General features: G+C 35.4%; 1 protein-coding gene across 1 annotated transcript in view; it reads left to right on the top strand.

Moving 5' to 3' along the window:
• The first annotated feature begins 207 nt into the window (after positions 1 to 207).
• The window catches only part of LOC135687114 (uncharacterized), a 35,034-nt gene continuing 21,003 nt past the window's right edge, over positions 208 to 14,238 (top strand). The window contains 26 exon segments of the mRNA XM_089110819.1: positions 208 to 653; positions 829 to 950; positions 1,087 to 1,249; positions 1,426 to 1,548; positions 1,724 to 1,850; positions 1,911 to 1,920; positions 2,027 to 2,149; positions 2,322 to 2,442; positions 2,619 to 2,741; positions 2,902 to 3,049; positions 3,175 to 3,182; positions 3,308 to 3,430; positions 3,608 to 3,756; positions 3,838 to 4,056; positions 4,138 to 4,330; positions 5,174 to 5,241; positions 5,938 to 6,130; positions 6,414 to 6,595; positions 6,644 to 6,865; positions 7,287 to 7,302; positions 8,280 to 8,336; positions 9,087 to 9,236; positions 9,414 to 9,536; positions 9,714 to 9,836; positions 12,628 to 12,756; positions 12,934 to 13,056. Of these exon segments, the coding sequence (XP_088966945.1) occupies positions 506 to 653; positions 829 to 950; positions 1,087 to 1,249; positions 1,426 to 1,548; positions 1,724 to 1,850; positions 1,911 to 1,920; positions 2,027 to 2,149; positions 2,322 to 2,442; positions 2,619 to 2,741; positions 2,902 to 3,049; positions 3,175 to 3,182; positions 3,308 to 3,430; positions 3,608 to 3,756; positions 3,838 to 4,056; positions 4,138 to 4,330; positions 5,174 to 5,241; positions 5,938 to 6,130; positions 6,414 to 6,595; positions 6,644 to 6,865; positions 7,287 to 7,302; positions 8,280 to 8,336; positions 9,087 to 9,236; positions 9,414 to 9,536; positions 9,714 to 9,836; positions 12,628 to 12,756; positions 12,934 to 13,056 (3,286 nt within the window). The 5' untranslated portion in view covers positions 208 to 505.

The following is a 14,238-nucleotide window of genomic DNA, read 5'->3' on the forward strand; positions in this document are numbered from 1 at the left end:
ACTATGGATGTAACTTAGTACATTTTTCCCCTATGCTGAGGTACCCATGCACAGGTACGTTTCTTGAATTGAAAGAGATGTCAGTTTAATCTTGAAAATATTCAAGTCAAAATCATTGATACAAAATACATTGAGTCAATTGTGATAAAATTTAACAATAGCATGAATTAGTCCTCATGTTATTTCGAATAATTTCTGTTTTAGAGTTATTTGTCCACTTGTTGCTTCTAGATCAAGACGAATGTACATTAGGAACGCATAACTGTGATTCAAATGCTGCATGCACAAATACTGCAGGCTCATTCACCTGTGCTTGCAATGTTGGTTATACCGGAGTTGGTACATCATGTACAGGTATGTTATCCTATCTGCTGCTCTTAAGTTGCTGGTTCTTAAAATAATTTAATGTGAAATATAGATATTAGCGACTCTTTTAATTAATCTTTACAGATAATTTGTGTGTGTTCTATTGTGACTTTTTTTAAAGATTTTTGCATTTTGATTGATGATACCTTCTTTTTTGCTTCTAGATCAAGACGAATGTACATTAGGAACGCATAACTGTCATGCAAATGCTGCATGCACAAATACTGCAGGCTCATTCACCTGTGCTTGCAATGTTGGTTATACCGGAGCTGGTACAGCTTGTACCGGTATGTCTTCCTAACTGTGGCTTTTAAGTCGATGTTTCATTAAATAATCTATAATTCTACGTAGTTATCCAATGGCTTTTGATTAAATGTATTGGATAACTTGTGGCTGTTCTTTTCTAGATTTTATGGCTTGTTTCTTTCCATTTGTTAATACATATCTCTTTGTTGCTTCTAGATCAAGACGAATGTACATTAGGAACGCATAATTGTGATTCAAATGCTGCATGCACAAATACTGCAGGCTCATTCACCTGTGCTTGCAATGTTGGTTATACCGGAGTTGGTACATCTTGTACAGGTATATCTTCCTAACTGTGGCTTTTAAATTGATGCTTCATAAAAGAATTTTTAATTTTACGTAGTTATCCGATGGCTTTTGATTAAATTAAAGGGATAATTTGTGGCTGTTCTTTTGTAGTTGTGATGGCTTGTTTCTTTCCATTTGTTAATACATGCCTCTTTGTTGCTTCTAGATCAAGACGAATGTACATTAGGAACGCATAACTGTGATTCAAATGCTGCATGCACAAATACTGCAGGCTCATTCACCTGTGCTTGCAATGTTGGTTATACCGGAGTTGGTACATCATGTACAGGTATGTTATCCTATCTGCTGCTCTTAAGTTGCTGGTTCTTAAAATAATTTAATGTGAAATATAGATATTAGCGACTCTTTTAATTAATCTTTACAGATAATTTGTGTGTGTTCTATTGTGACTTTTTTTAAAGATTTTTGCATTTTGATTGATGATACCTTCTTTTTTGCTTCTAGATCAAGACGAATGCACATTAGGAACGCATAACTGTCATGCAAATGCTGCATGCACAAATACTGCAGGCTCATTCACCTGTGCTTGCAATGTTGGTTATACCGGAGCTGGTACAGCTTGTACCGGTATGTCTTCCTAACTGTGACTTTTAAGTTGATGTTTCATTAAAGAATCTATAATTCTACGTAGTTATCCAATGGCTTTTGATTATATGTATCAGATAACTTGTGGCTGTTCTTTTCTAGGTTTTATGGCTTGTTTCTTTCCATTTGTTAATACCTATCTCTTTGTTGCTTCTAGATCAAGACGAATGTACATTAGGAACGCATAACTGTCATGCAAATGCTGTATGCACAAATACTGGAGGCTCATTCACCTGTGCTTGCAATGTTGGTTATACCGGAGCTGGTACAGCTTGTACCGGTATGTCTTCCTAACTGTGACTTTTAAGTTGATGTTTCATTAAAGAATCTATAATTCTACGTAGTTATCCAATGGCTTTTGATTATATGTATCAGATAACTTGTGGCTGTTCTTTTCTAGGTTTTATGGCTTGTTTCTTTGCATTTGTTAATACATATCTATTTGTTGCTTCTAGATCAAGACGAATGTACATTAGGAACGCATAACTGTGATTCAAATGCTGCATGCACAAATACTGCAGGCTCATTCACCTGTGCTTGCAATGTTGGTTATACCGGAGTTGGTACATCTTGTACAGGTATGTCTTCCTAACTGTGGCTTTTAAGTTGATGCTTGATGAAAGAATCTTTAATTTTAAGTAGTTATCCAATGGCTTTTGATTAAATTAAAGGGATAATTTGTGGCTGTTCTTTTGTAGGTGTGATGGCTTGTTTCTTTCCATTTGTTAATTCATGTCTCTTTGTTGCTTCTAGATCAAGACGAATGTACATTAGGAACGCATAACTGTCATGCAGATGCTACATGCACAAATACTGCAGGCTCATTCACTTGTGCTTGCAATGTTGGTTATACCGGAGTTGGTACAGCTTGTACAGGTATGTTATCCTAACTGCTGCTCTTTAGTTGCTGGTTCTTAAAATAATTTAATGTGAAATATAGATATTAGCGACTCTTTTAATTAATCTTTACAGATAATTTGTGTGTGTTCTATTGTTACTTTTTTTAAAGATTTTTGCATTTTGATTTATGATACCTTCTTTTTTGCTTCTAGATCAAGACGAATGTACATTAGGAACGCATAACTGTCATGCAGATGCTACATGCACAAATACTGCAGGCTCATTCACCTGTGCTTGCAATGTTGGTTATACCGGAGTTGGTACAGCTTGTACAGGTATGTTATCCTAACTGCTGCTCTTTAGTTGCTGGTTCTTAGAAGAATTTTAACGTAACTTTGCAGATTCTAGCGACGTTTATAATCTGTGTGTGAACTAGCGTGCCCTTTTTCAAGATTTTTGCATTTTGATTGATGATACCTTCTTTTTTGCTTCTAGATCAAGACGAATGTACATTAGGGACGCATAACTGTGATTCAAATGCTGCATGCACAAATACTGCAGGCTCATTCACCTGTGCTTGCAATGTTGGTTATACAGGAGTTGGTACATCATGCACAGGTACAATACATTTATTGATGGAGACGTCAGTTTAATCTTAAAAATATGCAAGTCAAAATCATTGATACAAAAAAAATTGACTCAATTTTGATAAAATTTAACAATAGCATGAATAAGTCCTCATTCTATTTCGAATAATTTCTGTTTTAGCGTTATTTGTTCACTTGTTGTTATTTGTTCACATTTTCATTCATCAGACTTCTATTAAGAAGAATAATCCTAAGAAGTATTTGCGGCCTGTATTAGATATAGATGAGTGTAGATATAGATGAGTGAATTTTAGATATAGATGAGTGTACATTGGGAAGGCATAACTGTGATGCAAATGCTGCATGCGCGAATACTTGAGGCTCATTCACCTGTGCTTGCAATGCTGGTTATACAGGAGTTGGTACATCATGCACAGGTACAATACATGTATTGATGGAGATGGCAGTTAAATATTACAAATATGCAAGTCAAAGTCATTGATACAAAATACATTGAGTCAATTTTGATAAAATTTAACAATAGCATGAATTATTTCTCATTCTATTTCGAATAATTTCTGTTTTAGCGTTATTTGTCCACTTGTTGATTTTAGATATAGATGAGTGTGCATTAGGAACGCATAGCTGTCATGCAAATGCTGCATGCACAAATACTGGAGGCTCATTCACCTGTGCTTGCAATGCTGGTTATACAGGAGTTGGTACATCATGCACAGGTACAATACATGTATTGATGGAGATGGCAGTTTAATATTACAAATATGCAAGTCAAAGTCATTGATACAAAATACATTGAGTCAATTTTGATAAAATTTAACAATAGCATGAATTATTTCTCATTCTATTTCGAATAATTTCTGTTTTAGCGTTATTTGTCCACTTGTTGATTTTAGATATAGATGAGTGTGCATTAGGAACGCATAGCTGTCATGCAAATGCTGCATGCACAAATACTGGAGGCTCATTCACCTGTGCTTGCAATGCTGGTTATACAGGAGTTGGTACATCATGCACAGGTACAATACATGTATTGATGGAGATGGCAGTTTAATATTACAAATATGCAAGTCAAAGTCATTGATACAAAATACATTGAGTCAATTTTGATAAAATTTAACAATAGCATGAATTATTTCTCATTCTATTTCGAATAATTTCTGTTTTAGCGTTATTTGTCCACTTGTTGATTTTAGATATAGATGAGTGTGCATTAGGAACGCATAGCTGTCATGCAAATGCTGCATGCACAAATACTGGAGGCTCATTCACCTGTGCTTGCAATGCTGGTTATACAGGAGTTGGTACATCATGCACAGGTACAATACATGTATTGATCTAGATGGCAGTTTAATATTACAAATATGCAAGTCAAAGTCATTGATACAAAATACATTGAGTCAATTTTGATAAAATTTAACAATAGCATGAATTATTTCTCATTCTATTTCGAATAATTTCTGTTTTAGCGTTATTTGTCCACTTGTTGATTTTAGATATAGATGAGTGTGCATTAGGAACGCATAGCTGTCATGCAAATGCTGCATGCACAAATACTGGAGGCTCATTCACCTGTGCTTGCAATGCTGGTTATACAGGAGTTGGTACATCATGCACAGGTACAATACATGTATTGATAGAGATGGCAGTTTAATATTACAAATATGCAAGTCAAAGTCATTGATACAAAATACATTGAGTCAATTTTGATAAAATTTAACAATAGCATGAATTATTTCTCATTCTATTTCGAATAATTTCTGTTTTAGCGTTATTTGTCCACTTGTTGATTTTAGATATAGATGAGTGTGCATTAGGAACGCATAGCTGTCATGGAAATGCTGCATGCACAAATACTGGAGGCTCATTCACCTGTGCTTGCAATGCTGGTTATACAGGAGTTGGTACATCATGCACAGGTACAATACATGTATTGATGGAGATGGCAGTTTAATATTACAAATATGCAAGTCAAAGTCATTGATACGAAATACATTGAGTCAATTTTGATAAAATTTAACAATAGCATGAATTATTTCTCATTCTATTTCGAATAATTTCTGTTTTAGCGTTATTTGTCCATTTGTTGCTTCTAGATCAAGACGAATGTACATTAGGGACGCATAACTGTGATTCAAATGCTGCATGCACAAATACTGCAGGCTCATTCACCTGTGCTTGCAAAAGTGGCTTTACCGGAAGTGGAACATCATGCACAGGTACAATACATGTATTGATAGAGATGGCAGTTTAATATTACAAATATGCAAGTCAAAGTCATTGATACAAAATACATTGAGTCAATTTTGATAAAATTTAACAATAGCATGAATTAGTCCTCATTCTATTTCGAATAAATTCTGTTTTAGCGTTATTTGTCCACTTGTTGATTTTAGATATAGATGAGTGTACATTAGGAACGCATAGCTGTCATGCAAATGCTGCATGCACAAATACTGGAGGCTCATTCACCTGTGCTTGCAATGCTGGTTATACAGGAGTTGGTACATCATGCACAGGTACAATACATGTATTGATGGAGATGGCAGTTTAATATTACAAATATGCAAGTCGAAATCATTGATACAAAAAAAATTGACTCAATTTTGATAAAATTTAACAATAGCATGAATAAGTCCTCATTCTATTTCAAATAATTTCTGTTTTAGCGTTATTTGTTCACTTGTTGATTTTAGATATAGATGAGTGTACATTAGGAACGCATAGCTGTCATGCAAATGCTGCATGCACAAATACTGGAGGCTCATTCACCTGTGCTTGCAATGCTGGTTATACAGGAGTTGGTACATCATGCACAGGTACAATACATGTATTGATGGAGATGGCAGTTTAATATTACAAATATGCAAGTCAAAGTCATTGATACAAAATACATTGAGTCAATTTTGATAAAATTTAACAATAGCATGAATTATTTCTCATTCTATTTCGAATAATTTCTGTTTTAGCGTTATTTGTCCACTTGTTGATTTTAGATATAGATGAGTGTGCATTAGGAACGCATAGCTGTCATGCAAATGCTGCATGCACAAATACTGCAGGCTCATTCACCTGTGCTTGCAATGTTGGTTATACAGGAGTTGGTACATCATGCACAGGTACAATACATTTATTGATGGAGACGTCAGTTTAATCTTAAAATATGCAAGTCAAAATCATTGATACAAAAAAAATTGACTCAATTTTTGATAAAATTTAACAATAGCATGAATAAGTCCTCATTCTATTTCGAATAATTTCTGTTTTAGCGTTATTTGTTCACTTGTTGTTATTTGTTCACATTTTCATTCATCAGACTTCTATTAAGAAGAATAATCCTAAGAAGTATTTGCGGCCTGTATTAGATATAGATGAGTGTAGATATAGATGAGTGAATTTTAGATATAGATGAGTGTACATTGGGAAGGCATAACTGTGATGCAAATGCTGCATGCGCAAATACTGGAGGCTCATTCACCTGTGCTTGCAATGCTGGTTATACAGGAGTTGGTACATCATGCACAGGTACAATACATGTATTGATGGAGATGGCAGTTAAATATTACAAATATGCAAGTCAAAGTCATTGATACAAAATACATTGAGTCAATTTTGATAAAATTTAACAATAGCATGAATTATTTCTCATTCTATTTCGAATAATTTCTGTTTTAGCGTTATTTGTCCACTTGTTGATTTTAGATATAGATGAGTGTGCATTAGGAACGCATAGCTGTCATGCAAATGCTGCATGCACAAATACTGGAGGCTCATTCACCTGTGCTTGCAATGCTGGTTATACAGGAGTTGGTACATCATGCACAGGTACAATACATGTATTGATGGAGATGGCAGTTTAATATTACAAATATGCAAGTCAAAGTCATTGATACAAAATACATTGAGTCAATTTTGATAAAATTTAACAATAGCATGAATTATTTCTCATTCTATTTCGAATAATTTCTGTTTTAGCGTTATTTGTCCACTTGTTGATTTTAGATATAGATGAGTGTGCATTAGGAACGCATAGCTGTCATGCAAATGCTGCATGCACAAATACTGGAGGCTCATTCACCTGTGCTTGCAATGCTGGTTATACAGGAGTTGGTACATCATGCACAGGTACAATACATGTATTGATGGAGATGGCAGTTAAATATTACAAATATGCAAGTCAAAGTCATTGATACAAAATACATTGAGTCAATTTTGATAAAATTTAACAATAGCATGAATTATTTCTCATTCTATTTCGAATAATTTCTGTTTTAGCGTTATTTGTCCACTTGTTGATTTTAGATATAGATGAGTGTGCATTAGGAACGCATAGCTGTCATGCAAATGCTGCATGCACAAATACTGGAGGCTCATTCACCTGTGCTTGCAATGCTGGTTATACAGGAGTTGGTACATCATGCACAGGTACAATACATGTATTGATGGAGATGGCAGTTTAATATTACAAATATGCAAGTCAAAGTCATTGATACAAAATACATTGAGTCAATTTTGATAAAATTTAACAATAGCATGAATTATTTCTCATTCTATTTCGAATAATTTCTGTTTTAGCGTTATTTGTCCACTTGTTGATTTTAGATATAGATGAGTGTGCATTAGGAACGCATAGCTGTCATGCAAATGCTGCATGCACAAATACTGGAGGCTCATTCACCTGTGCTTGCAATGCTGGTTATACAGGAGTTGGTACATCATGCACAGGTACAATACATGTATTGATAGAGATGGCAGTTTAATATTACAAATATGCAAGTCAAAGTCATTGATACAAAATACATTGAGTCAATTTTGATAAAATTTAACAATAGCATGAATTATTTCTCATTCTATTTCGAATAATTTCTGTTTTAGCGTTATTTGTCCACTTGTTGATTTTAGATATAGATGAGTGTGCATTAGGAACGCATAGCTGTCATGGAAATGCTGCATGCACAAATACTGGAGGCTCATTCACCTGTGCTTGCAATGCTGGTTATACAGGAGTTGGTACATCATGCACAGGTACAATACATGTATTGATAGAGATGGCAGTTTAATATTACAAATATGCAAGTCAAAGTCATTGATACAAAATACATTGAGTCAATTTTGATAAAATTTAACAATAGCATGAATTATTTCTCATTCTATTTCGAATAATTTCTGTTTTAGCGTTATTTGTCCATTTGTTGCTTCTAGATCAAGACGAATGTACATTAGGGACGCATAACTGTGATTCAAATGCTGCATGCACAAATACTGCAGGCTCATTCACCTGTGCTTGCAAAAGTGGCTTTACCGGAAGTGGAACATCATGCACAGGTACAATACATGTATTGATAGAGATGGCAGTTTAATATTACAAATATGCAAGTCAAAGTCATTGATACAAAATACATTGAGTCAATTTTGATAAAATTTAACAATAGCATGAATTAGTCCTCATTCTATTTCGAATAAATTCTGTTTTAGCGTTATTTGTCCACTTGTTGATTTTAGATATAGATGAGTGTACATTAGGAACGCATAGCTGTCATGCAAATGCTGCATGCACAAATACTGGAGGCTCATTCACCTGTGCTTGCAATGCTGGTTATACAGGAGTTGGTACATCATGCACAGGTACAATACATGTATTGATGGAGATGGCAGTTTAATATTACAAATATGCAAGTCGAAATCATTGATACAAAAAAAATTGACTCAATTTTGATAAAATTTAACAATAGCATGAATAAGTCCTCATTCTATTTCAAATAATTTCTGTTTTAGCGTTATTTGTTCACTTGTTGATTTTAGATATAGATGAGTGTACATTAGGAACGCATAGCTGTCATGCAAATGCTGCATGCACAAATACTGGAGGCTCATTCACCTGTGCTTGCAATGCTGGTTATACAGGAGTTGGTACATCATGCACAGGTACAATACATGTATTGATGGAGACGTCAGTTTAATCTTAAAAATATGCAAGTCAAAATCATTGATACAAAAAAAATTGACTGAATTTTGATAAAATTTAACAATAGCATGAATTAGTCCTTATGTTATTTTGAATAATTTCTGTTTTAGCGTTATTTGTCCAATTGTTGTTTTTAGATATCAATGAGTGTACAATAGGAACGCATAGCTGTCATGCAAATGCTGCATGCACAAATACTGCAGGCTCATTCACCTGTGCTTGCAATGCTGGTTATACAGGAGTTGGTACATCATGCACAGGTACAATACATGTATTGATGGAGACGTCAGTTTAATCTTAAAAATATGCAAGTCAAAATCATTGATACAAAAAAAATTGACTGAATTTTGATAAAATTTAACAATAGCATGAATTAGTCCTTATGTTATTTTGAATAATTTCTGTTTTAGCGTTATTTGTCCAATTGTTGTTTTTAGATATCAATGAGTGTACAATAGGAACGCATAGCTGTCATGCAAATGCTGCATGCACAAATACTGCAGGCTCATTCACCTGTGCTTGCAATGCTGGTTATACAGGAGTTGGTACATCATGCACAGGTACAATACATGTATTGATGGAGACGTCAGTTTAATATTACAAATATGCAAGTCAAAATCATTGATACAAAATACATTGAGTCAATTTTGATAAAATTTAACATTAGCATGAATTAGTCCTCATTCTATTTCGAATAATTTCTGTTTTAGCGCTATTTGTCCAATTGTTGTTTTTAGATATCAATGAGTGTACATTAGGAACGCATAACTGCCATGCCAATGCTGCATGCACAAATACTGCAGGCTCGTTCATCTGTAATTGCAATAGTAGTTATACTGGAAATGGAACAGCATGTACTGGTACGATATAATTTTCTATTAGTTTTAGGATTGTCTGATTTAATTCTTATCCGTTACATCTAATAGACAGGACATATAGCCTGACAATCTGACATTCAAGCTAATGTTTGCTTTCTCAACGGATTCTGGTAGTAGGGAGTTCAGGCTTTCATAATCTGCCAGGTGACTTTTTTGAAAAATGTCAGCAAAAGCTTTTCTTCCATATGTTTTTCAATCAAAATAATTAGTATTTAGTTCATTTAAATTGAATTTGTGCCAACCGCAATGGCCAAAGTTTAAATAAAGAAGTCGTTACTATCTGACGAGTGAGTCAATTCTTCCTCCGAAGTTGCAAAGTTTTGCTCCCACTTTGAACCGGACAATGATTTCTCTGCATCCGCATTTGAATGTTACACTAAATCGGAAGAATGTCTTGGCAATATAGGCTATCCAAGATGTCCTACCGATGTGCTGAAGGTGCATGACTTTTTTCAAAGAGGCTATCTTCTGCTTCGAAATAAGGCCATCTCATAAATAAAATACTCCATCTGGCATTTTTCTGATGGTGGATTTATATATTGATTTGGCTCCTTGCACATGATGTTAAGAAGAACAGCTTTATCTCCTTGTCACAGTACACCTTCAGGAGTTGCAAGACTAGAGTTATGGTTTTGATGGGATATGAAAATGCCTTTTCGATAGAGGCAGCCTTGCCAATCACGAAAGCTTGGTGGTCTTCATTCATTATTGAGACTGCTTTCGCTGTTTCCTGGATCTTTGTGCCCCAGAATGCAGCTTAAGTTTCTGACTATACTTTCGTTGCCAGCAACAACCTACAATTCGAGCAAAATAGCTCATTTCTTCGAGATATTTCTTCCATGTTAGCGCTAGTGTCATCAGTCCGTGAGAACATTTTGTAAAAACGCCACCAGAAAACGCTAGATGGAGATTTGATGAGACGGCCTGAGTTCGTAGCATCAAAACCAAGGAAACATTCAGTGTTTGGTTCAAGAACATCCATGGACGTGCTAATCCTCCTTATGAGGCTAAAGCTATGGAAGTGGAAACAAAGTCAACGCTAAATATTTAGAAACAGCACACGAGCAAGCAAACGGCAAAAGAGAATCATCAAGGCAAGTGCATATAAAAAGTGGAAAGCAAAAGATACTCCAAAGTAAGAAGAGTATTTTTACATTAATGAAAAAAAGAGAATCTTATGAGACTTGCTCCCGAATTCTTTCGAAGCGCTAAGGGTCACAGGCCCCTGACAATTCAATTTATCGCAGCTTAAGGAGGAGAAGCATCGGAGACTTCAAAAAGCAAGTAGAAGTCCCTCCAAGATGTAACCACAAAAAGGCGGAAACCAGAATATTTTGCATGGTAACTCGAAAGATGCAAAGGTAGTTGCTGTTGCAAAAGAAACTGATTTATGTGTGCTGCTTGTTCATGCAACACAGAAGTGCAAACCCCCAAATTAGTGGTTTATGTGCATAAATAACAAATAAATCGTCAAGATTTGAGGCATCGCTGAAACTTTTGGTTCCAAAATTTGCTGTATTTTATCACAGATTAATGAATTGTGGGCTGAGACAACTGCATATATATAAGCACAACATTGATAAGGTTACTGTGAAAAAAGCTAACGAGGAACCAGAAACAAGTCATCATTAAAAGTTTCTTCGAAGGAGTTATCGCAAAAGCAAAGACATTCGCGAAACAGCAGAATATAGTGGAACAACATTTAAAAGCTATTTAGAGACAAAGATATCTATCAAATCTGAAAAAAATCATCTGCAGCAGTTCCAGCAGATCCATAATCACTCAATCAGAAAAGAATTAAATTGTATCAACTTAACAAGGTTATTTTGGCTACACTGTTTAGGTGCAACTACTACAAGACATGTCCCAAAAGCCTGATGTTGAAATTTGGACGACATACTCGACCGTTTAAAGTCTAAATGGTTCACAGGAAAGCAGCTTCCTCATCTCCGAGAGCTTCCTTTACATCACAAGAATATGAAGGTGACGCAGGAGATGAATTTACCCATGAAGAAAATCATACACTTTCATACCCAGCGCTAAAGACCTATAGTGCGAAGACATCTTGGACAGTCTATAACAGTGCGAAGATCTTTTCCGACTTAGCAGCAGTCAAATGCAGATGCAGAGAAATAATTGTCCGGTTCAGAGTGGGAGCAAGACTTTGCGACTTCGGAGTAAGAAGTGACTCACTCGTCAGATAGTGACTACTACCTGTTTCGAACTTTGGCTATTGCGGTGGGCACAAATTCAATTTAAATGAACTAAATACTAATTATTTTGATTGAAAAACATATGGAAGAAAAGCTTTTGCTGACAGCCAGCGTCATATCAAAACAAAATTGTGCTAACGTATCATTTTATGACAATAAAATATTTGATGACGTCATGCAAAATTTGTTATGACGTCATAATGAAAATACTTATGTCGGCAAATCTTGCTTAAATATATATCTCATTTGAAAGCTCGCAATGAGACGAGTCAAAATGTGTAAGTTGCGTTAAAAATAACCCTTCAGTGAGGAGCTAACGATGATTTTGTCTCATTTTTTACCGTTAAATGACGTCATCAATCACGTGACATCCAGGCATTTTCCAAAAAGTCACCTGGCAGATTATGAAAGCCTGAACTCCCTACTACCAGAATCCGTTGAGAAAAGGAAACATTAGCTTGAATGTCAGATTGTCAAGCGATATGTCCTGTCTATAAGTGATATGGTCTGTTCCTCATGAACACCTTAGGTGGCCAAATCTAATTTGCTCATAAAATTAGTCCTAGATACGGACGAGTGCGCTATCGGAATACACAACTGTCATTCAAATGCTGTATGTGCAAATACCATAGGCTCGTTTACATGCACTTGCAACAGTGGCTTTACCGGAAGTGGAACATCATGCACAGGTACAATACATGTATTGATAGAGATGGCAGTTTAATCTTAAAAATATGTAAGTCAATATCATTGATAAAAATTACATTGAGTCAATTTTGATAAAATTTAACAATAGCATGACTTAGTCCTTATTCTAATTCGAATAATTTCTGTTTAAGCGCTATTTGTCCAATTGTTGTTTTTAGATATCAATGAGTGTACTGCTGGAATGCATAACTGCCATGCCAATGCTGCATGCACAAATACTGCAGGCTCGTTCATCTGTAATTGCAATAGTAGTTATACTGGAAATGGAACAGCATGTACTGGTACGATATAATTTTCTATTAGTTTTAGGAATATCTGATTTAATTCTTATCCGTTACATCTAATAGACAGGACATATAGCCTGACAATCTGACATTCAAGCTAATGTTTGCTTTCTCAACGGATTCTGGTAGTAGGGAGTTCAGGCTTTCATAATCTGCCAGGTGACTTTTTTGAAAAATGTCAGCAAAAGCTTTTCTTCCATATGTTTTTCAATCAAAATAATTAGTATTTAGTTCATTTAAATTGAATTTGTGCCAACCGCAATGGCCAAAGTTTAAATAAAGAAGTCGTTACTATCTGACGAGTGAGTCAATTCTTCCTCCGAAGTTGCAAAGTTTTGCTCCCACTTTGAACCGGACAATGATTTCTCTGCATCCGCATTTGAATGTTACACTAAATCGGAAGAATGTCTTGGCAGTATAGGCTATCCAAGATGTCCTACCGATGTGCTGAAGGTGCATGACTTTTTTCAAAAAGGCTATCTTCTGCTGCGAAATAAGGCCATCTCATAAATAAAATACTCCATCTGGCATTTTTCTGATGGTGGATTTATATATTGATTTGGCTCCTTGCACATGAAATTAAGAAGAACAGCTTTATCTCCTTGTCACAGTACACCTTCAGGAGTTGCAAGACTAGAGTTATGGTTTTGATGGGATATGAAAATGCCTTTTCGATAGAGGCAGCCTTGCCAATCACGAAAGCTTGGTGGTCTTCGTTCATTATTGAGACTGCTTTCGCTGTTTCCTGGATCTTTGTGCCCCAGAATGCAGCTTAAGTTTCTGACTATACTTTCGTTGCCAGCAACAACCTACAATTCGAGCAAAATAGCTCATTTCTTCGAGATATTTCTTCCATGGTAGCGCTAGTGTCATCAGTCCGTGAGAACATTTTGTAAAAACGCCACCAGAAAACGCCAGATGGAGATTTGATGAGACGGCCTGAGTTCGTAGCATCAAACCCAAGGAAACATTCAGTGTTTGGTTCAAGAACATCCATGGATGTGCTAATCCTCCTTATGAGGCTAAAGCAATGGAAATGGAAACAAAGTCAACGCTAAATATTTAGAAACAGCACACGAGCAAGCAAACGGCAAAAGAGAATCATCAAGGCAAGTGTATATAAAAAGTGGAGAGCAAAAGATACTCCAAAGTAAGAAAAGTATTTTTACATTGATGAAA

Source organism: Rhopilema esculentum, chromosome 10, assembly GCF_057945365.1.
Source record: "Rhopilema esculentum isolate cy_ngs chromosome 10, ASM5794536v1, whole genome shotgun sequence".
Taxonomy (NCBI): domain Eukaryota; kingdom Metazoa; phylum Cnidaria; class Scyphozoa; order Rhizostomeae; family Rhizostomatidae; genus Rhopilema; species Rhopilema esculentum.